Source organism: Thrips palmi, unplaced genomic scaffold (assembly GCF_012932325.1).
Source record: "Thrips palmi isolate BJ-2018 unplaced genomic scaffold, TpBJ-2018v1 HiC_scaffold_18, whole genome shotgun sequence".
Taxonomy (NCBI): domain Eukaryota; kingdom Metazoa; phylum Arthropoda; class Insecta; order Thysanoptera; family Thripidae; genus Thrips; species Thrips palmi.
Window position 1 is genome coordinate 11,561,814 of NW_023144627.1, and position 14,378 is coordinate 11,576,191.

Genomic DNA, 14,378 nt, shown 5'->3' on the forward strand with positions numbered 1-14,378 from the left:
CCGAGGCTCGTCGATCAGGATAAGGGGGTAGCCGACGACGCGACGACGCGGCGGCCAATTGGGAAACCCGGGGGCAGGCCGGGCAGGCCGGGCAGGCCTGGCCGCGACAAGACACGACAGCGCCGTGCCGCCGTGCCGCCGTCTAGCACGATAGGGCGGCTAGGACGCCGACGCCGAGCGGGGCGGGGCGCCGGCAGTCGGTCTCGAGGGGCGCAATGGGTCCTCGACACGCACCCCGCCCCGCCTCCCGCCCCGCGTTGCCGACGGCCGAGGCGGGAAATACCGGCACACCAGAAAACCACGGCGGACACGCGCGGCGCCCAGCGGCGCCCCGCGGCCCAAAACGCCAAGCCCCAAACAAAGCGAGGACGGCACGCAAAGCGTAGCAGCGCGTAGCCAGGACTGGTTCTCGCTCTCTCTGTCGCACTCGCGGGGCGCGCCCGGCCGCCTCCTGGGTGCGACAGAGATGGAGAGAGCGGCCCGGGGGCGCCGAAACGAAACACGCGCCCTTGAAAACACGGCGAGGAAGGAAGGAAGAGGAACGAGGAGGGAAGTCCGCCAGCCGCCAGCTCGTCTCGTCCGCGCCGACGAGCGTAATTGGAGGCACGATCGAAGTCGCGACCGGGGAGGCCGGCCCTGCCCTGGGTGGTGGACTCAGACTCTGGCCCTGCAGGACGCAGGGCGACTCGAGCGGGATCGCCGGACAATCATTAAAGACGCGTGCACCGCGGCAGACGACACCAATTCACTTATGCATGGCGGGGCACTCGCACTCACACCGACACAGTGTGCCCCAGTCGGCGTCGTGAAGCACGCTATAGCGTCTCGCCGCCAGCCAGTTCCTTCCCCGCCACGCCGCGCCTATCGACCAAGTCCGGCACAATTACGAGACCATGCAGGCCGTGGCGCTGGCCGTCGCCGCGTGGCGTGCCGTGGCGTGCCGTGCTTCACCTGCCTGCGCCCCGATTGATCCAGCAGCGCGTGCGGGGCGTGCTGCCCGGGCGTGCACTGCACGCCGTGCTGGCAGTGTGCTGGCAGCGCCGCCGCAGTACTGCCCCACATACAGGGCACCCAACCCAACCCTCCACCTCCAGGCGGGGCCCCATGCCCGTGCAGCACTTACAGTGGCCCTCCGGCACCCCGCCCGCGTCGCCCCGCGTCGCCCCGTTTTTGCAATTGAAATTTTTCAAGCGGCCGCAAGGCCCGGCAAGGCCGGCCCGGAATATAGGCATCCTACACTGCAGCAGCAGCATGGCAGCCTGCAGGCAGCAGGCCAAGAAGAGATCCGGTCCGCTATGCCATATTTTACGGTGGGGACGCCGAGCGACGCGACGCGGCGTCGCGCATGCCATCGGCCTTCTTGCTCCGCTTACTCCGTAAAAAAGGGCGAGCGCGGAAATTTCTTTTTCGCAGTGCAGGGAGGTCGCCTCGGAGGTCGCCCTGTCGCTGTCGCACCCCTTTGGACGGCCAAACGAATGCGGCAGAGAGAGACAGCGGGGCGTTCGGAATCGGACTGCCGGTCGCATGAGCGCCGGGCCGGGCCGGGCCTCCTGCTTTTCGCGGCACCAAAGACGGCCATAGACGCGCGCTGCTGCAGCAGGTCAACAAGTCCGTCGCGGCGGCGGTGCGGCGGTGACGTCCTGACGGCGGAGGCGGCACTCGGCAGGGCGTTCACTCCGCATCGACCGGGCCGGGGCGGCCAGGGCCCACGCCGCCGTCGTGCCGTCGGCGGGCCTAGCGGGGCTCCACGCCACTTCCGGGTCCGCGCGGCGTCCCCCGCGGTCCCCCGCCACGCCAACCTCGTCATCATTTTTCACCCCCAGCCGGCCCAGCGCCCCGGGGCCGCCCTCGGCAACCCTCGGCTCGTAATGACAGCGATAATGGAGTCGGGCGGCACGCCACGGGCTGATTTCTACCTCTGTCTCTCTCGCACTCGCGGGGCGCCCCGCAGCGGTGCGAGAGAGACAGCGCGACGGGGCGCGGCCCGGAAGCAGCCCACAGGTGCATTCAGGCATTCGGGGCGCCGCAGTCGCGGTCTCGGGGGCCGGCAGGCAATCGATCCAAAAATTAGTTCGCCACTTCGGGGAACTACGACTAGTGTACCACTGCACTGCTTGAACACACACACGCTCACCGGCCTGGCATGGCCCTTTTCCCAGAGCCTCACCCCTCCCCCTCCTGGGCTGGACAAACCTGCTGCATTTTGGATGGGGCGTCACGGGCTCTCTAGGCCAAGCCGCAACCCGATGCCCCGCTGCGCCGCGCTGCACGGACATGCAGGCCAGACGTTCAAAGAAAGGACGCTCACCACGCAAAAAGGAACCAAGCACACTTTCAAAGGCGTTTCCATGACCCACGTTTGTCGAGCACAAACAGAACACCAACAAAAAAATTCGCTGCCACTAGAACAACACTTCTAGGGAAAAACGAAAAACATCTCTAGGGATGGAAAGACTAAAGGGTTTCGTGGGTGAACTATTTAGCGTAGCGTACCTCTCGTAGCCTGGCCGCCACGACGGCGAGGCCGCGCGCGTCCGGGAGCACGCCGTGCCGCCACCTCGTGGACGTCGAGGACGCCATGGACGGCATGGGGGCGGTGCGCGGGAACACGCCACTACACTAGGTACTACACTGCGGTGGCCAGTGGGCCAGGGGGCGCTCTCTGCTCCGGGGGTGCTGCCGGCGCACTGGTGGTCTGGCCGGGCCGCCCCACTGCAACACCACTGGGGGTCCGCGCCGCCCCCTCCAGGCCCCCTCCAGGCCTCCAGCGCGGCCAGCACGGCAGGGGGCGCAAACTGGCAGTGCAGCGGCAAGGGCCCAAGGGGTGCACGACGGGAGGGTGGAGGGGCTGCGCTCGGGGGAGGCCGTCGTCGGCGTGCTGCGCCCTCATTCCGAAGGAATCTGTCTGTCTCTCTCGCACCCCAACGGGACGCCCCACGAGTGCGAGAGAGACAGACGCGGCCGGGGCCTACACTGGCCTCCACGCGCCCCGCCAATGCCGTCAGGGTTGACCGGTCACGCTTTTACACCCCCATAACGCACACGCTTTACACGAGGCCGCGCGGGGGGCCGGCAACTATAAAAGTCGCCACCAGGCGCCACCCGCAGTGCCAAGCTGAGCAGCGCACAGTGGGCAAGAAGACCGGTACAGGCGGCCAAAACTCTAGACGCGTTTTGAGCTCCAGAGTCGCTAAAGGGGACTCGAACCGAACGTGTGACCCCTCCAATAGATTGCTCTCCGAACGAGGAATCCATTGGTGGGGTCACACGTTCGGTTCGAGTCCTAATCAGCGACTCTGGAGCTCAAAACGCGTCTAGAGTTTTGGCCGCCTCCACCGGTCTTCTGGCCCACTGTGCAGCGAGACACATTTTGTCCGCAGAATAAAAGCGCCCTAGCCCTGCCACACAGTGTGCCACACACTGCGCAAAGAGCGCCGCGTTGTGCCGCGCGGGTCGGGGCGTCCTTGAGTCGTGCTCCACGTGGCGACGCAGCGACGCGGCCACGCGGCCAGACGGCGGGGTGGCAACCCTGGCAACCCCAACCCGGCTCACCCCCACGAGCCCATCTATCCTGCCAAGGACAAGGCGGGGCGGGGCGGTATTAGATTCCTCCAGATCCAGTGATGCGGGAGCCATGCGAGTACCCACTCCGGGCCGGCCCGTGGAGGGGGTGGCTGCCTCCAGCCGGCATGCTGACGAGGCTGACGAGGGGGAGGGGACACCCGGAGCAGCAGGCATTCCTACCCCCAGGGAATGCCAACCCAGCCAAACTCACATTTTACAGTGCATACCGCACCTCGCTATAAGCGCCGAGCGATACAAGCATCACGACGCAACTCCAGTGGTAAAGTTTGACTCGAACTTGAATTCGGACGTTTGCGAATTTAGACTGGACTGGCACGCTCGCCAGCGGGCCGGCAGCAGACCCACCCCCCGCAATGCGGCGGCAGGGGCAGGGCAGGGCAGGGCAGGGCAGGGCAGGGCCACAGAGACAGGCGGCCGCTTTCTCGTCAACACGGCCTGCCTATGGTCTGCCTGGGCCGGGCGATTGTGCTGTCCAGTAGCTCCATCTCCCTCGCACGCCTGCGGGGCGACCCGTGAGAGCGAGAGAGACAGAGAGACGACACAGGACTGGCCTGCGGCCTGTACGGCCAACCCTATCTGCCGGCCGACGCGATTACCGCCCCGCCTGCTTGTCAGTGTAGGAGTATGTGTCGCCGTAACCACTTGCGCTTTCACTGCTCGCACGCACCTTATCAGTCGTGGACACTGCCGCACGTGTGCGTGTGTGTGTACACACACACACACACACACACACACACACACACACACTAGGGGGAGAGGGCATGCTGGTGCGTGCGTGCGGTCAGTGTCGACACCGGCAGCCGAATGCGAAAAACGAACCAACTTGAACCGCGCGACGTGACCGAATAGTGAGCGGCACCAAATCCCAGGAATCAATCCGAGGGACAGAGGCGGCCAGAGTGAGACAGAGAGGCTTCATTGCGATGTGGGAGCGTCGCGGAGTCTGGCACGTGTCGACGAGGGGCGCTGTTTGGTGGCTGCGCTGCGCCGGGCTGCGCGCCAAAGCCCGGCCAAGGTCACCCCGGGGGCGGGGCGGGGCGGGGCGGGGCGGTGGTCCACGGCCGGCGGGATGAGAGAGACAGAGAGAGGGGTGGCTGGCACCCCGTGGCGCAGGCACCGCCAGGCAGGCGGCGGAGCTGGGAGCCCCTCTCCTACCTCACGGTCCGCTTGGCCACGGGCAGCACGCAGCGCGAGGCCTCGACGCCGAGCCCGGCCGGCCCACCCCCGCGTGGAAAAGTACGCCGAGGCGCAGTGCGGGTAGTACGACGGGGCGGTGCTGGTTCACATGGCCACATGCGGAGAGTACGCGTGGCGTAGTATCGAACAGAGCAAACAAACAGACAGACGCACAGACAGACAGACGGACAGACACGACAGCAGCCTCTATCGCTGGTGCCAGCCATTCATGCATTCCACGTGATAAAACCAGTCCGGGTGAGCGGCGGCGTGTACCGCGAGCCATGTGCGAGCCAAGCCGGGCTTATTTGGCAAATATATGATACGTCTGTCTGTCTGTCTGTCTGTCTGTCTGTCTGTCTGCCGGTCCGTCCGCCCGTCCGGAGGGTGTCACCGCCGATCCGATGCGCATTAATTGCAGCGTCATCGCGGCACGGCGCGGCGCGGCGCGGCACGGCACGGGCCCGCAGTCATGGAAACATCCGGCCCGGACAAAAGGCAAGCAAGCCTGGCGGGCCCCGCGTCGACAAAAGGCTGCTGCCGCCGCCATGAGGCGGCAAAGGCAGGGACGCCGATGCAGCGACGCAGCGGGGAAGTGCAGCAGCGTCCACGGCCGGCCAAATTCGATGCAGCCCGATAATAATCGCAAAAAAAAACCTTGTAAAATTTGTCGCTTTTTTGCCCAAAATGGCCAGCGAAGCATAGCAGCGCAAAGGGCAACTTCTTTAAAAAAAATAAAATAGAATTCTTATTTTAGTGACTCCATGCGTTTTTTTTTTTTGCTTTGCTTTGACGGATGGCGTCGCGAGGTGCCTGATCCGCATGCACGCCACGCAGGACGCCACGCAGGACGCCACGCAGGACGCCACGCTGCACGCGCCTTGCGCGCGCGCTGCACTGTGGGGGCGGGGCCAGGCGGGGCCGGGCGCGGCGGCGTTGCATGCAGCATGCAGCTGGGACGCAACGCGAGGCCGGGCGGGGCGGGTCTTCTTCCGTCAGTATAACACCTCTAGCCGGGCCCAGGCCTGCCCAGGCCGCACCCGTCGCCGCCAAGTCAAGCCAAAGCGCCGCGCCGATCGGCGATAGATACGCGAGTCCATTAAAACAGCCATCGCATCGACGGCGTATAATCCCCTGGCGACGTCAACGCCGACGTCACACAGTGGGCCGGGCGGAGGTGGACAAAACTCTAGACGCGTTTTGAGCTCCAGAGTCGCTCAATGGGACTCGAACCGAACGTGTGACCCTTCCAATGGATTGCTCTGCGAACGAGGAATCCATTGGTGGGGTCACACGCTCGGTTCGAGGCCTGTTTAGCGACTATGGAGCTCAAAACGTGTCAAGAGTTCTGGCCGCCTCCACCGGTCTTCTGGCCCACTGTGCGTCAGCGTCCCGGACGGACGGCAACGGGTACCCACCATCTTGAGGGTCTCCTCGGGCCGCAGCAGGTAGAACATGGACTGCAGGTGCTGCTGGATGTCGCACCGGCCCGCCCGGTCCGAGCGCGCCATGCGCTCGTGGGGCGGCAGCACCAGGGCGGCCCCCTTGCCGGCGAAGTAGCACTCCGACAGGCTGCAACAAGAGAAGCACCTCGTCACTTTCCAGTGTGTGCCACAGTGTGCCACAGCACTGCAAGGCGGACCACCGCACGCCCACTGCTTTGCAAAACAAAAACAACAACATTAGCATAGCGCTGACGCCAGTTGAAAAACAAAATTCTTCTCCCGATTTCAAGCTGAACCAAGTCCAAGACGTACTAACTGCCGTCGCTCGCGAGCCTGCGAGTGCAGGACACAGGTTGTGGCCCCCTAAAAGCCCGAGAGGAGAGGCAGTTCGTTACTCTTGGGGCCGCCGTCCGCTGTCCGCGCCACTGCCTCCATAACGTATTGCCGCACATTTGCCTGAGCCGACGGCAAAGCTCGTTCCGAGCAGTCGCTTCATCGCTCTGTCTCCCTCGCACTCCAGCGCGACGCCCCACGAGTGCCAGAGAGAGGGAGGGAGAGAGAGGCCTCCTGTTCGGAGTCAGGGGGACAGGAGTCAGTCTGTGGCATGCGCCGAGTTGCAGCAGCCAGATCGCCGGGCTGCGTCTGAGTGAGTCGTCCAGCGGCACGGCGGCAGTGACACTGCAAGGAACACCGGCCGCTGCCCTGGCGGCGACGTCGCCCGCGTCGCCTCACAATTTCATTCCAAAACCAGAGGCAAACTCAACGAAACTTGATCTCAAATTGACAAAAACCACGTTTGCCAGAGTTTTCCTCCGCCCTTGTTTCCGGAGACACCCATCTTTGTTGCCGTAGCAACCCGATGAGCCACCAAAACATGGAGGCGGTTTTGGCATCGGCTCCTCCGTGGCGTCTTTATCCCAACACGTCCACTTTTGGGTCTTTGACCGAAGTTTTTCGGCTTATATGGCCGTGCGTGTGCCTTGGCAGCGCCTTTGGCAGTGCATTCGCACGCACCCAACCAGGCAGGCAGCCTCGGGCCGTCCCAGCTTCCAGCTCCAGCCGCAGGCCGCTGCAGGGGCTCGGATTGCTCTTTAACGCGCGGCCGGCATGATGGCCGGCATGATGGCCGGGCCGGTACGGCGGACCGCAGGGACAAAGCCCCAAGGCGGCCCGACCACATTCTGGACGAGTTGCCTTACTTGGCGGAATGCCTCGGCAAAGCCAATGTCTCCGAAGCGCCGTCATCGCCGAAACGCAGCCGAGCGAAACCACGCGCTTCTCGAGCCAAAGGCACAGACGGAGACAGCAAGCCGTCGACGCACAGTGGGCCAGAAGACCGGTGGAGGCGGCCAAAACTCTGGACGCGTGCAGCTCCAGAGTCGCTAAACAGGACTCGAACCGAACGTGTGACCCCACCAATGGATTCCTCGTTTGCAGAGCAATCCATTGGTGGGGTCACACGTTCGGTTCGAGTCCCATTTAGCGACTCTGGAGCTCTGCACGCGTCCGGGATTTTGGCTTTAGCCGCCTCCACCGGTCTTCTGGCCCACTGTGCGGCGTCCATCCCGACAGCGTCCGCTTTCCTTCCAGTGCTGACGCGCGCATCTTCTCCAGTGAGATACACTCGACGGGAAAATCACCCAAGGCCGCATGCCGCCGACTTCCTGTCTCTCTCGCACTCGCGCGGCAGCCGCGGCGTCCCTGGCCGTCCCGCGGGGGCGCGAGAGAGACAGCCGCCCGGGGGGTTCCCCTTCGGGTTCGCCGCGCCACTCGCGGCTGGATCATCAATCGCACGGTCGCGCTAATCAGCCGAGAAAGACGGAGACAGAGAGAGAAATAGGCGGCGACCGAAAAGGCGCGAAAACCAATTAGGCTTCCAGGCGGAGCGATGCGGAGCGGGGCGTACACTGTACAAAGCCTTCCCCATTCCGTCTTCGAGTGCGCGACTTGGTCGAGTTCTCCTCAGCAGGAAAAGCTTATCATAATCTGTTTTGCGGTGTGGTGGTGTCGCCGGGCCGCGCCGGGCGGAGGGCGGCTACCTCCGCGCGTCGAACACGTCTTGCACAAACAGGAGGGGCAGGACGAGCAGCGCGCAGCACAGCGAGGATCGGCGGATAAGATTGTTTGCTATCAGTTTGGACACTTCCGCGAGGGCGGGGCGGGGCGGGGCGGGGCGGACTCTTTTCGAAACCCGGACCGCGAGGCGCTGGCCCGCGAGGCCTGGACAGAAGGGGCCCGACCCGCGGCGTCCGGGCGTCGCGAAGGGAGGGGAAGGCCAAGCCGCCAGGCTCCGAGATAAGCCAAGGTCATCCATTTATCCAGCCATCCCGCCGACCCACAGTCATTTCCTCGGCGCCTGGAGCCTCACTGGAGCCTCCAGCGGTGTCGACAACACGGAAAAAAATAATAACAGGAAAAACAAAGACTTTTCAATGTCAGATGAGACTAAAATTTCGTTTGAAATTAAAAACGGCAGGACACAATGTAACTCATGTGCAATCTTGCGAAAGAAAAATAATTAAAAATGCGAAATTTGGAAAGTTTGTATGAGGCTTTAAAAAAGCTTGCGAACTTTTGGCAGAGACACTGAGATAAAAAAAAAAAAAAAACTACTGAATGTCAGAGCGCTTTCAGTTGGCGCGAACTTCTATCCAAAAATAAAAAAAAGAGAGAAGATCGGAAACGACAAAAAGAATATAAGGAATAATGTTGTGGAATTCCAGCACGCGCTGGCGCCGCTGGCACGCCATTCCCGTTTGGCACTTGGTTATTTTTTTCCTCTTCTTCTTGGCGATGCAAATCAGCGAATCGCTCACTCCATCATCGCGGGGCTCTCTCTCTCTCTCTCCCCCCCTCTCTCTCTCTCTCGCACCTTATCGCGGTACGCCCTGCGAGTGCGAGAGAGACAGAGCGATCAGTCTGCATGGCGATGATGAAGCACGGGCCGTCCGCGTCCCCGCAGCGCGGCAGCGCGGCGTGCAGTACACTCGCGGCCGTCAACAAACCAAACACACGGCCATCGGGCAGCCGTCGTCGGCCAGCCCGTCGCAACACAATCGGGTTTGTTTTTGCCCCGCCACCGCTAAATGCCGCCTCTCTATCGATGCACCATGCACCCAGCAGCCTGCGATTAGACCACTATCTTCCTAGTCGCATGCACACGACCACACGATTAGGAAAAAAAGATTTTAAAAAAAAGTTGCACATTAGACTCCCACGAGCCGATCCGGTTGCTGGGCACGACACTGCTGAAGATATTTTGGCGCGCGGGGACCCTGCTACGTATGCATAGCCCTCCGAATTGCATTTCGATCCCGCACGCGTGTGGCACGCGCGCGGCAGTGCCGCGACACGGCGGCACCGCGGCCGAGCCGGCAAATTCGTCACGTGGCAGCCTGTCGCCAATCCCGCCCCGCCCCGCCTCCTTTTGGCGGTGCCGACACTAAATATACACACCGCGGCAAAGGACGCAAAGGCTGCCAGCCTTTTTCCAAAAACTGACCGCGCCAACGCTTCGCGGGACTCGCGTTCACCACCACGTGACTACGTGACGCGGCCCGTCCGGCGGGGCGTTCTCGCCTCATCGGGGTGGCCGAGGATCTCCGGAAAGCTCAAGCCGCAGCTGTGCTGCCGGCCATAGGAACTAAGCCGCAGCCAAACCGTGCCACTCCAAATCCAAATCCACGCCCTGGTCCGTCCGCTCCAAGCAGTGTACGGGATTAAGGACGACGGGCGCTTCCGTTGGCCTGCGGCGCGCGGGTCGCGAAGGACGCCGACGGGGACCTTGGCGACGACGACGACGAGGCCGCCGTCAATCTCCATTGCGACGCGGCCGCCTCAAACGGGCGCGCCAACAACTAGGCCGACGTCCACGACGTCCACGTGTCGCCACGACGTCCACGCCGAATGGCGTCGGTGCGTCTTTGAGCCGGGCACGCGCCGCACGCGCCGCACGCGCCGCACGCGCGCTCGTTCCGAAGTGCTTCCGTCTCTCTCGCACCCGCAAGCGACGCCCCGCCGAGTGCGAGGGCGACGGCATCTCCTTCTCTCTCCCTCAACCCCTCGCTGAAAGCGCGGCCACCGCGACAGCAGTCTCGTCCCCGTCTCGCCGTCTCGGCGTCAGGTCAAGCACATCACAAAGGTGCACGTCCTCGCTGGGGGCCCCTCCGCCGCCCCTCCACTCGTCTGTCTCCTTTCATTATTTTAGCGGACAAGGGGTGGCGCAGGCACACACGACGAGAGACGCACTCACGTCACGTATGAGGCGGGCAGTGCGGCGGCGGCAGAGAGACAGAGAGAGATAAATGTAATGCCGCTGCAGACCCCTAGGCCGTCCCGGCGAATTAGCGCGACGGTAAACCAAAATAAAACACACAGCACACTGATTCCGAAAAGTGTTTACGTCGCCCTGCACTTACTCATGGGGTGCCCACAGTGGGCCAGAAGACCGGTGGAGGCGGCCAAAACTCTAGACGCGTTTTGAGCTCCTAAGTCGCTAAATGGGACTCGAACTGAACGTGTGACCCCACCAATGGATTCCTCGTTCGGAGAGCAATCAATTGGTAGGGTCACACGGTCGATTCGAGTCCTGTTTAGCGACTCTGGAGCTCAAAACGCGTCCTGAATGTTGACCGCCTCCACCGGTCTTCTGGCCCACTGTGCGTTGGGGGTGCGAGAGAGACAGAGAGACAGAGCGACAGACAGAGCCCGTCTACGACGGGACGCTCGGGGCGCAGCTAGGCGAGGCGGCCAAAACCATGAACCGACCGACCAAACAAACGAAAACAACAAGAACGGACTGTCCTTTTCCGTCGCGTGGGGGCGGATCGAGACATTGTCAGATTGATTCCAGCGAGCCGCCACTCGGTCGACAACGCAAAGAAAGTGGAGCAGCATGCTGATCAGACATCTAGACACCCCCCCCCCCACACACACACAGGCGCGCAGAAAAAGGCACGCGTCTGGGACAATCGGGTCGTAACGACACTTGGCATTCCAACAAGTCCTGCCTGCCTCTGCCACGGCGGCGGCCATTGACCAGGGCGCAGAGCGAGAGAGAGAGAGAGAGAGAGAGAGAGAGAGAGAGAGGAGAGAGAGAGAGAGAGAGGGGGGGGGGGGCACTTGGAGGGGGTCGCGGGCGCCGCCGGCAGCCGGCTAACTATAGTCACACACGCTGCGCGCTGCGCGGCCGCGACGCCAAGGGGCGACCGCAAGGGGTGTGCCTGTATATGGCAACGCCCCACTGAACTTGAGGCAGGCCGGACTAGCCTAGGCTGCCTCGGCCAAAAGAGCGAGCCGGAGGAGACCCAGGCACGGATCCAGGATTTTCCGAAGGAGGGGTAGTGCCTCACCGCAGGCCGGGGCAGTGGGGTCGAGAGTGGGGTCCAGCTAGGATCAGACGGGCAGATAGACAGACATACACTCTAAATGTAGGGTGCCCAGTAACTGGGCGCCTTTGTCGCCCGCCCCACTTTTTAGGGTGCCAATGTCGCCCAGTTTCTGGGCACCTTTGTCGCCCAGTCTCGGGGTGGACAAATCATACAGTAACCGGCCCTCTCCCAGGGTAGAATATGTTCAGGTGTCTAGTTCCTGGGCGACTGAGGTGCCTAGATTCTGGGCACCTTTGGCACCTCAGTCGCTGCTGGTCCATGGGTGGGGGCAGGTTCCTTAATGGTTTGTCCACCTCGAGACTGGGCGACAAAGGTGCCCAGAAACTGGGCGACATTTGGCACCCTAAAAAGTGGGGCGGGCGACAAAGGCGCCCAGTTACTGGGCACCCTACATTTAGAGTGTACAGACAGGACAGACAGACAGACAGACACAGTCGGACGGTCTCTCCCCCGGGAACAGGCGGGCGGACAGGACATGTGCGAGAGAGCCAAGCTGGCTGGGGGCTCGGCCATGGCTCGGCCAAGCAAGGGGCTCGCTTCCTTGTGTGCTTTTCGGTTTGATCTCCGCGGCGCGGACAGGCCGCCGCGCCGCGGGTCCGCCAAGGCGGACGCGGACTCGATGGGGAGGAAAAGACAAAAGGAGAATGGGGAAAGTGGCAATGGCCCGCGACGACAGCGCCGGCCGTGGAGCACAGCGCGCGGCCAATATAGTGCCGAGACTAGCCGAGGCGCCACCATGCCGACTTGAAAGAGAAAAAGAAAATCTTTTGGCGACTTTTCAACGCAAACGGCACGCGTTGCCAGCGAAGAACAGAGCCCAGAAATCGAATGTGTCGAAATCAAGCCACTCGCTCGCCACCTTCTGCGAATACCAGTTGCACAGACAGACAAAACCCCCTTAAAAATCGTCATGTTCTCCAGTGGACTTCCCCGAGCGCGACCCACACTGCCAATAACGAGTGGCGCGGCGGCAGCGCAGCATGCAGCAGGACTGATTTCGAGAGTCGTTGTCGTCGCTCTGTCTCTCTCGCACCCACAGGGAACGCCCTGTGCGAGTGCGAGAGAGACAGAGCGACTGCGAATAGCAATGCATCACCGGCGTCACATCCCCTCACTTTCTCCATTCGGCATTCATCCGCCTCGCACGACACGTCACGAACGCGTCACGAACGCGTCACGACACCGCGAGGCTTTCAGCCACTTTCAGCCCTCTGTGTGTGTGTGAGTCTGAATGTTTGCCTGCCTGTGTGTGTGTGACTGCGCGTGTCTGTGTGAGTGACTGGCGGTCCTAATCACGACCGACCGAGCGGCCGCCTTTAGCCGGCCCGGCCCCTTGATTGATTACACCTGACTGACTGAACAAGGCCCCCCTCCGATTTCACCAACACCTAGACCTTGTCTAGACCTTGTCTAGGAGCGCGCCCGCTGGGCCCGCCAGCCCGCTGGGTGGCTGGCCAGGCCGGCGCTCGGCGCTCTCGTCTAGGTCAGGAACACAGAGGACGGCGGCGGTGGGTAATCCGACGAGTCACCGCGCTGCTGCTACACTGCTAATTATAATTTTTCAAAATTTAAATAAACACACTTGGGAAACATGAGAACTTGCGAGTACAGCTTACTTTGCATCAAACAGATTCTCTCACGCGAAGAGTAGCTAAGATGCAGAGTACAGCGACGACGCAAATCAATGTCTCTGTGAAAAATAATTTAGACTGGTTCGATTTTTCTGTAAATTTTCAGTTTTTTAATTTTTTTTCCAGTGCGCGGCTTTGCCCCGGTGACAGTGGCCCGGTGACCGATTGACCGAGCTGCCGCCTTGCTGCCGGGCCGCCGATCGCACCGACTGCCTTCCCTCCGGTCCGGATCGGATTGCAGTGCGACTGTCGTTGCATGACCACGACCGCCTGCACACTCGGAGTCGTTTTCGTCGCTCTGTCTTTCTCGCGCCTGTAGGGGCCGCCCCACGAGTGCGAAAGAGACAGAATCAGTCTGCTGGCACACTGGCAGGGCCAAGGCTGGGCTGCAGGCCGGGCCGCGACGCCTCGCGACGCCACTGCCAAATCCACGGATCCGCGTCGAGGCGTCGTCGTCGTCGTCGTCGGGGACACGAGGTAAAATGAGTTCAGCGGCCTCGCGCTTTGCGACAGTGTGGCGGTGTGGCGGTCGCGACCAGAAGCCGTTTCACACGGCAAATCCCGCAAAGCCACGCCGGTGTGTGTGTGGCGTCTATTCGGGTACCAATGCCACAGCCGCCTGCCCCCCGTCATCACGGTGTCACCGAGCCCGACCCCGTTCAGCAGTGCAGAGCCGCAGGCCATCCCGTCTCTCTCGCACTCGCGGCCCGCCCTTGGCCCCGCCGCGGCCCGTGCGACGCCATGGCGACGCGCTGCGAGTGCGAGAGAGACGGGACTACCCGCCGAACAAGCGTCGCGTACCTGCGTCCGGTGCGCCGCGGCGGGGCGACTCGGCTTGTCTTGGCAGTGTCTCTGCTCTGGCGTTGCGTCGCGTTGCGTGAGGTCAGGCCCGGGCCGAGATAGCGCCGATAGCGCCACGCTCTGTCTCTCTCGCACCCCCGCGTCACTGCGGCACGCCCCGCGAGTGCGAGGGAGACGGATCATCACGCCAAGGGCCAATCGCGGCCGACGGCCCCAGCCAGCGAGGGCCCCGGCGAGGGCCCCGGCGGCGTCCTTATACGGGCATGCTTCCTCCTTGCTCTTTGGTCCCTGCCGCCGGTCCCTGCCGGCCTGCCGCGCCGCCCGCAGCACGCCGCACAGTGGGCCAGAAG

At 62.8% G+C, this 14,378-nt stretch overlaps 1 protein-coding gene across 2 annotated transcripts in view; it reads right to left on the bottom strand.

The window, feature by feature from the left end:
* LOC117644388 (protein phosphatase Slingshot) overlaps nt 1-14,378 on the bottom strand; it is a 63,663-nt gene that overhangs the window by 12,294 nt on the left and 36,991 nt on the right. For both annotated transcript variants that reach the window (XM_034383801.1, XM_034383802.1), the window contains one exon: nt 6,180-6,333. In XM_034383801.1, coding sequence (XP_034239692.1) covers nt 6,180-6,333 — 154 coding nt within the window. The remainder of the gene's footprint in view (nt 1-6,179; nt 6,334-14,378) is intronic.